This window comes from Vigna unguiculata, chromosome 3 (genome assembly GCF_004118075.2).
Source record: "Vigna unguiculata cultivar IT97K-499-35 chromosome 3, ASM411807v1, whole genome shotgun sequence".
Lineage (NCBI taxonomy): Eukaryota > Viridiplantae > Streptophyta > Magnoliopsida > Fabales > Fabaceae > Vigna > Vigna unguiculata.
Window position 1 is genome coordinate 6132726 of NC_040281.1, and position 8415 is coordinate 6141140.

At 33.6% G+C, this 8415-nt stretch overlaps 1 protein-coding gene across 1 annotated transcript; it reads right to left on the minus strand.

Annotated features, from left to right (window-relative positions):
- Positions 1–11: 11 nt before the first annotated feature.
- LOC114179259 (acyl-coenzyme A oxidase 2, peroxisomal) lies at positions 12–5859 on the minus strand. Its single transcript, XM_028065526.1, has 7 exons — positions 5312–5859; positions 5104–5219; positions 3541–4421; positions 1433–1612; positions 1174–1340; positions 952–1075; positions 12–379 (listed from the first exon to the last, which is right to left on the minus strand). Exons 1-7 carry the CDS (start codon positions 5821–5823, stop codon positions 224–226), a joined length of 2136 nt encoding a protein of 711 aa, XP_027921327.1. The 5' UTR covers positions 5824–5859; the 3' UTR covers positions 12–223.
- Between the last annotated feature and the right edge of the window lie 2556 nt (positions 5860–8415).

Genomic DNA, 8415 nt, shown 5'->3' on the forward strand with positions numbered 1-8415 from the left:
TGGTGTCGTCGTTTAATTTATATGAAGTACCATTTTTTTCACATGTATCATAGAATTTTGCCACAGGATCAATATCTTTATAAATGTGTATACAGATGATTCTTTATTTCCGTGGATACATAGTGTGGCGATCTTGGTCAGGTGCCACAATGTTAACACTGGACCAAAAGAATTATCGGGTCAATTCCCCAAAAAACATGAATCTTCTTTGCGCCCTTTGTTATTAAAATCCCACATATTGTGTGTACTGCGAGTAAGCTCCTGACCGCATAGCAATAGGGGCCCGTGTAACATAATCCGGAAGATCAAATGCATCAACAAGTTCCCTTGCAACATTCCTCACTTGGAAACTAAGATACTCCGTAAGTTTGTGGATTGCCTGTGGAATGAAAAAACTTCAATATCCAATAAAAGATTACAGCGTAAAAAAAAAGGCAAGGTCCTTGCATACCCATCCTCACACAAATGCACTACTGTTCTCAAGGTTGAAAAGTGATTGCAAAAACTAAGACTTTCACGCTCATTATTGATTTATGTTTTGTTGAGAGGGATAACCAGTGTATCAATATAAAATCTTCATATCTCAAATCTTATTTTTCTTAATCTTAAAATTTCTCGGGTAAGAAATGAAAGTTAAAAAATAAGTGCTTACGTAGTTAAACAATGAGCGACAAATGTCATTCAAGTTGTCTAACCAACGTTATCCAGATTATAATGAAAATATTCGTATTTGTCCCTCGCAGACCTAGTACTGTGTCACGTAAGTTTTTACTAGTTATTCTTGGTTTTTTAGAACGGTCCCCCTTAGTGGTTATTACCCCATTCATATTAAGGTTTCTGAGCTGGCTAGGAAAACTAGAAACAGATCATTATTTTTTGTTGATACTTAAGCATTACTTCTTTTTTTCAAAATATTACACCAGTTTTATTTCAAAGAGAATTTTTCTATACCTTAGCTTTGTTAGGAGCCACATAGTCAACATTTCGGTAGGTTCCAATGTCATTCCATATTCGATCCAGAGCATAAAGATCACAGACGAGCTTCAGAGCAGCTTGCGAGCTTGGATCGGGACAGCTGGAGCATATATAGGTCAAGTTAAAATGGAATAAAACGCAAAAAAAAATAAGTATATAAAGGAGATAATGCACAAATGTAAGGAACTACGAAAGCACCTCTGCACGGCTTCAATGAATTTAGCAAGGATGACTGATTCAATATGCGACTCTGCGAGTGTCAGAAGGTGATTTAAACATCTATTCCATGCACCAAAGTCCCCAAGGGTTTTAGAATGCTTTCGGAGTCGCACAACAACACTCTGAAGTAATCTAGATGTTCGATACTGCACGGTGAAAATCAATATAAGTTGTTGATTTATTTGTGTCAGCATGAACAATATATAGTCATTAGTCAAGGAATGAAGGTAAAACTCACTCTGAAGGCATCCAATTGAAAATTAGGATCTCGTAAATGATCTTCGCCTTCCCACCTAACAGTAACCGGATTGGGCTGTGACAGATAGGTATTCATGGATTCTCTCAAGTAGTTCCATGTCACTGCCAAAGTTCCTCCTTTGAACTTTCCCTGGTATTGTTTCAAAAGATCCATTGCAACCTTTATTTGCAAGGGAAAAATCCAAAACCAATTAGCTAACCTGCTTCCAATACAAGAACAGCAAAAGCAAACAAAATGCATAGTGCATGGCCTTAAAGATGTAAAGCTACAGTTGCCATCAGACAAAGGTTACGCTTTCCCATAATTCCTCGTGGTTTTAAGTATGAACTTGTACCCTTCCCAGGATCCCATCCATCAATTTTAGCCTGTCGTGCTTTGCAGCACTTGAGGCTCGAGAGTTACGCACTGTACTTGGGATATGCTATTGATCCGATCTAGAGCCAATACCTTAGAATCCTTTACAAGCAACTATTACGAAGGTCGGATATCTACAATGAACCATTCTAGTTAGCTGCCCACGACAACTCTATCGCTGATAGTTAAGGATCAAACTGTCAATCAAGATCTCATGAAGCATGAGGCTTCCTCAATATCTAATACACAGGTAAGGTACATTTTTATCTATTTTACCTTTTAAGAGAACATAATTTGAATGCGCTAGCTTATGTCACCTTGATCTACAAGTAGATTTGTCAAAAAACAGATTTAATGAAATTGATGATGCAAAAATATATTTTCACCAGCAATAAAATAATTGAATGGATTATTTTATTAGATTGCTTTGGCATTTTCATTTGGAGACTAACAAAAGCTAGGTCCGAAAAAGCTTTACCAATAGTTAACATCAGAAGAATGCAGCTGACAGAACAAGGATAAAGTGGTATTCGAAGCAAAGTAAGGGCAAGCCACTTGCAAATAATTCCCAACCAGCTGCAACATCCCATTATTGATCTTTTGTTGGAGCAAATATTCAAAGATGCTTTGTTCATTGATAGGAGATTGGATATTATAGGTTGCTTGAGTCTCACATTGAGTAGGATGGGGTGCTCATCTTAGTATTTAAGTATCCAATTCTCCTCCCTTACCCTTAATAGCTAATTTTTGAGGGTGATTCAAATGCTTTGGGTGGGTACTTCTCAACTAATTTGATAGATAACAAAAAATTAATTAGAACAGTACTGAAAATTCACTGTATTATAACTGAATTCAGCTATGTCGCAAAAGTGTTACATGATCTGACCAAAAGAAAACTGCAGATGAAACAGCACTCTCAATTTGCTAAACCTAAGTCCAATAGTAGAAGACAGTAAATATATTTCTTATAAGGGAGGCAAACACAGACACTGATTTAAATGACTGAGTTCTAAGACTCTTCTTTCCTATATTATCTTGGATATCTAATGAACACATACCAACGGGCTAGTTATAAATGTAGACTCAAGGGCGGAGCAAGTGGATGGCTGAAAAGAGCCACGACCACCCCTACGTTTTGAAATTCAATTACTATACATGTATAAAAATTAATATGGGTTCTTCTTATTGACATTGAAAAACTTCTACTTTGTTCTATTTCTTGTCCATTCGCAAGTGGTTGTTGCACTTACGTACTACACACACTTACTATTTCATATACTCAATATAATTATATATTTCGTGTGTACACTAGAAAATATATTAAATTTTTTTGTATATTATGAATATCAAAATTTAATTGTTGCAAAAGTTATGATATAAGTCGATCGCCCTAAAATAATTCCTGACTTCGCCGTGTAGGCTGGCTATTAATTATCTGAGCAAAAATAAGGCCCAACCAGCTGCAACTTCCCTTTATTTATTGTTCTAGTATTTGAGCAAAATTTCAATGCAGCTTTGTTCACAATTCCCTACAGCACCGAAGTGCAGAAGAGTGCAAGTATCTTTTCTATATGGGAAGCAACAAACAGAGTCCCAGATTTAAATGAATGACTTCTAAGGCCATTCTTTCCTATTTTATGTTGGTTATCTGATTAAACATACCAATAAACCTGATTATAAAAGTAAGAGGGTATTAAATATTAAAAGCGATAAAGTTGGCTTTGGCAAAAAACCTGTTGTAGCAGAACTGTGTTGTCTCCTTCAAATGTCTGAAAGATGTCATGATCGTTCCTCAAAATACCAAACCGGTTTACAGCAGCATAACCATGACCTCCACAGGCTTCCCTACAGATGCTGAGTGACTTTGCAGTATAGGATGTTATATAAGCCTTTAGACCGGCTGATAGAGCATGGACATCTGCAACTAATTCTTCATCATGAGTTTTTTTCATTTGAGAGTATTTCTCCACTAAAGTTGTGGTTGCAAAATGAAAAGCATATGTTGAAGCGAGCATTGGCATGAGTTTGTGCTGTTGAGACTGGTAATCAAGAATACTAACTTCAGGTTGGTTTGGAGGTCCAAATTGCTGACGAAGTAGAGAATATCTTATGGCAATTGTGCCTGCAACCTTCAGGACACTTACTGAAGAATATGCAAGGCCTACCCTACCACCAACAAGTTCACCTAGAGTTGCTGCAAATCGCTTATTTACTGTAGGAAGAGTACTTGTGTATTTTCCTTCACGGGAGACATCTCCAAAACGGTTTAAAAGATTGTCTCGAGGAATTCTTACCGACCGGAATCTCAGAGCTCCATTATCCACACCATTCAGGCCAATTTTATGGCCACAATCATGTATCTCAATTCCAGGGAGTGGTTGATGGGTCTCCATATCCCTTATTGGAACTATGAAAGCATGAACACCCATATCAGTAACTCCTTTGGTGTCATAAGTGGGTAATTTCAATCTAGCGAAAACAGTGGCAAACTTTCCATGCACTGCAGCATTGCCAATCCACCATTTGATGGCACCATCATTTGGTGTGTCAATGATAAATTCATCAGTCATTACATCAAAGGTGGCAAGAGTTTGGAGGCCCTGCACATTTGAACCTTTTAAAAGCACAAAAAGGTAAGCAGTTTAGAAGTGTATACCTGTGAAAAAGCTATGTGGTAAAACACCATAGAGATAAAATTCCAAGGAAAAAATTAAAAAATTAAAGGTTCACAATTCAAAAGTAGTTTAAACTTGGAATGGAAAATAATCTAACTAAGGAAGCAAGGTTTGTTGGTTAAAGACTTGAACTCACTTTACTGGCAATTGAACATAAATGAAAAGTGCCGTTTGTTAGATTAGATCAAATTGGGTTCAGTGACATCTTACATTTAGCAGTTTATATTCTTATTTCTTATTATTCACACATAATGACAAAACTAAATATTGTTTTCAGTTTTATTACTTAGTTTTAAAGATATGTACAAGACTAAACAAAATCCCTGATACCAATGTTTCTGTACAAATCCCTCTGTTTTACGTGTGCGTAAAAATTGTTGTAAACATTTCATAATGATCAGTAAACACAAAAAAAAAAAAAAAGCCTTCTCCGATATCAATCAAGCCTCTCTACCCTAAATTGATGCCTACATTCTTTACTACGAGTTACAAGTCCCATAAGTTCACTCCATCATCACGAGTCAGTTACACTAACCAAACCAATGGGATGGAAAAACAAAGCACACAATTACAATAGTCAACAACTACACCAACGTAAAAAAAAAAAAAAAACGGAATTACCATGGTGAAGCTCGGTCATAGCAAAACAACCGGGATAGTCCAAGTTATCAATCCCATCAAAGTACTTATCCTTATGCTTCTGTGTCCCCAAATTGAGAACAGAACCACCCCAAAGACTGCACAAGAAAAGTAGTCAACAAAAAATGCACACTGACATGTATGAAAAATAGACTCGTTCCATTGGACATTAGCGAAAGCAGTGAGTTACCTATACTGGACCCCCATCTTGATCCCGAGCGACATGTCAACGCCTCCAACGGCTTCCAAGATGGCGAAGTACTTGGCGGGATCGTTGACTACGTAACGAAGGGGTCGAATCCCCGCTTCTCTGACAAGTCCCGTTAGCTGCTTCATGCACAATTCTCGATGGTCGTCTTTCGAGATCTCAACGGGCGTTTGAAGGTGCGGATTGGCGTTGAAGTAATCAAACACCTTCTCCTGAATGTCCCTGTGCTTACCTCGCATGTAACTCGACAGAGATGGCGTGTCCACGCTCAGCTTCCCTCGCCCGCCGCACGCTGCCATCTCCAACTGTTCCGCCGCCACGCACGCGACGGGGCTCAGGTGCAGGGCCAGCCTCCGGATTCGCCGCTCTGCTTCGGAGACTGGCTCGGAGTCGGAGTTGGGTTTGGAGTTTGGAATTTGCATTTTGGTTTGGAAGGATTGAAGAGGAGAAGGTAAATAAATGTTGTTATTGTTGGTTAAAGGAGGAGGAAACATATAATGTGGTGGGGGCGTAAGGGACTGTTTGGTGGATTTTTATGTTGCTGATGGTCGTCATCCAAACGTGGCTTTCAAGCGAACAACTATGGATAAACTCGGAATTTGTCAGATAACTTTCCGTTTCCAAGCACACTTTCCAACGTGTTTCTGCGTGGTGAAATGAAATCCTTACCCAGAAAATTGACATTCTAATAAAGTAATTATTCTTTACTCTTTCCTTTTTTATTCGTTTTAATTATTAATATTTATTTTTTATATATACATTTTTTATACTTTTAGCGTTTACAGTAATTTTTAAGATATTTTCCAAGGATAAAAAAATTAAATACTCCTGTAAAATGAACTTAAAAGATATATTATAAAATGAGTAGTAACTAATTCATTTCAAAAAATAACTTTACATATTGATAAATATTGAATATAATGTTAGATATGTATGAATTTTTAATTGATTTAAAGCTTAAAACGTGCTACTGTCTTTTGTAACAAAATGGAAATTGGAAATTATATGAATTGAACCGTTTCGGTTCAACACAGAAGAAGATAGAATTATTTTTGTTGTAAAAAAAGAAACAGAATTGGTTTATTTTGAATGTTCTTTGAGAAAAAAAAAATTAAATGGCCGTTGCCCATACGGAATCTTCTATCTACCTATCACATGTTATATCACATAATTGACTTTCTTGCACGCATCTTCACACATTAAATATAGTGTTATATAAGAAAAGCATTTAAATATTAATAATAAAAATTAATTCGATACATAAGTAGTCATTTTAAAAAATAGTTAAATTAGTAGATTTATTCATTTGTCATAACGTGTGTAAATATCCCTATATTAAAGATGTTAAAGTATTAAATACTAAACAAAATTTGTCATATAATATCTGACTTATACTGTTTTTGATGATTTAGAGGATATTATTTGATTTCAAAGTGTTTTAATATCAGAGCTAAACAGGGAAAAGTTAATTAATAGGGTGCACATTCTTTGGAAATTTTCAGATGTTGGCTGAGTAAAAAGGAAATACTAATAATTTACTTCCAATGCTGATTGTATTGATTTGCTCAAACGAAGTAGTCAATTTATTGACAATTTTTTAGTTTTTTTTGGAGAATTCATAATTCTTTGTATGCTGAGTTAATAAGATTAGTTATGGGCGAGTTTGATTACAAAGTGATTTTTCTTTGTTACTTTAAGTGTTTATATATATATATATATATATATATATATATATATATATATATATATATATATATATATATATATATATATATATATTTTTGTTTATTGGTTTCTTAGACGAAGATCAAGAAAATACATGAAGTTTTATGAAAAAATAGAATTTAAGCGTTTTTCATATTTTTAAAGAAAGTAATCATTTGTGGATAAATAAGTTGTTGTAGGTTTAGAAAATAAAATAAAATATAAGATATTCTTCTATGCCATTTATAATTACTCTTAATTTTTTTTATAATAGATATTAACTCCGTTTTTTGTTCTTTAATAGAAAGTTTGCTTTTTATTTTTTATAAATGGGTTCGGTTTGATTTCTATATTTTTTATTTTATTTTTTAATAATACTTTTCATGAAGGCATCTTCCCAAACATCAATTTATAAAAAAATTAAAAAGAAAAAATTGTTCACATTTATAATATATGAAGAAGGCAAACCTCATTTTATAGAGATTTAGTTGTATGGTATTAGTTTCTTAGGTTTTATTTTATTAAAGATAGTAAATGTACCTTTTTATGTCTCTTAGTGAAAGTATTAAATTTTAAAAGTAAATACTATTTTTGTTGTTATAAAGAATTAATTCTTCTCTTACTTATATGTATAACACGTTATTTTTAATGTAGTTAAGTGGGAAATTTTTTCTTTAAGAGTAAATATCAAATTTGATTCTCAAAATATTAAGGTGATAATGTACAAACTCCTTAATAAAGTTTGTAATGTAAATGGATTCTTGAATATCAACTTTGTTGGCATTTAAGGTCTTTTGTTAGAAAGAAATTTAATATCACTTAAATGAATGTGAGAAGTGGTAAGGAAGGAAATTATGTTTTACTTATATAGTATCACGTCATTTATTTAAGAAAGATGAAAAAGAAGTAACAAATTTGTCAATAGACAAGAATATACTTTTAGTAAAGGAAAGAAAATTATAACATATATTTATATAAATCCAAGAAGAAAGTATCAACGCCCTCATTTAATACGAAAAACTTAAATAAAAATTTGTATATTCTCTCTTGCAATAAAGCAACAAAAGGTAAAAAGAAAGTGACTTTGGTGTCTTAATGAGAAAATATTAATTTTATAACAACAAAAATAAAATACCAAAGTAAAGTTTTCATGATATATAATTTATTTTTTCGTTTTCTCTTACTTTAAGATTTTGATCAAATTAAGCAGATATTCATGTTGTGTTATACTCTCTATCATTTATGTTGTTTATTTTCCTAATAAGGTATGATAGGATCGATCACATATAAATTTGAGAGTGTTGATTTTTTTTTTCTAACATCACTTGGGTTGGATTTTCAAATATTTTTCATACTTTGTATTTTTGTCCTTTACTTTTTCT

Bases quoted from the DNA above. Each gene is read 5' to 3' on its own strand.
- LOC114179259 (XM_028065526.1), bottom strand. From the start codon at position 5,823: ATGTTTCCTCCTCCTTTAACCAACAATAACAACATTTATTTACCTTCT. The intron at 5,220-5,311 runs GTAACTCACTGC...TTTCTTGTGCAG, and splicing joins AAGATGGGGGTCCAGTATAG to TCTTTGGGGTGGTTCTGTTC. The intron at 1,341-1,432 runs GTGAGTTTTACC...TTCACCGTGCAG, and splicing joins TTCAATTGGATGCCTTCAGA to TATCGAACATCTAGATTACT.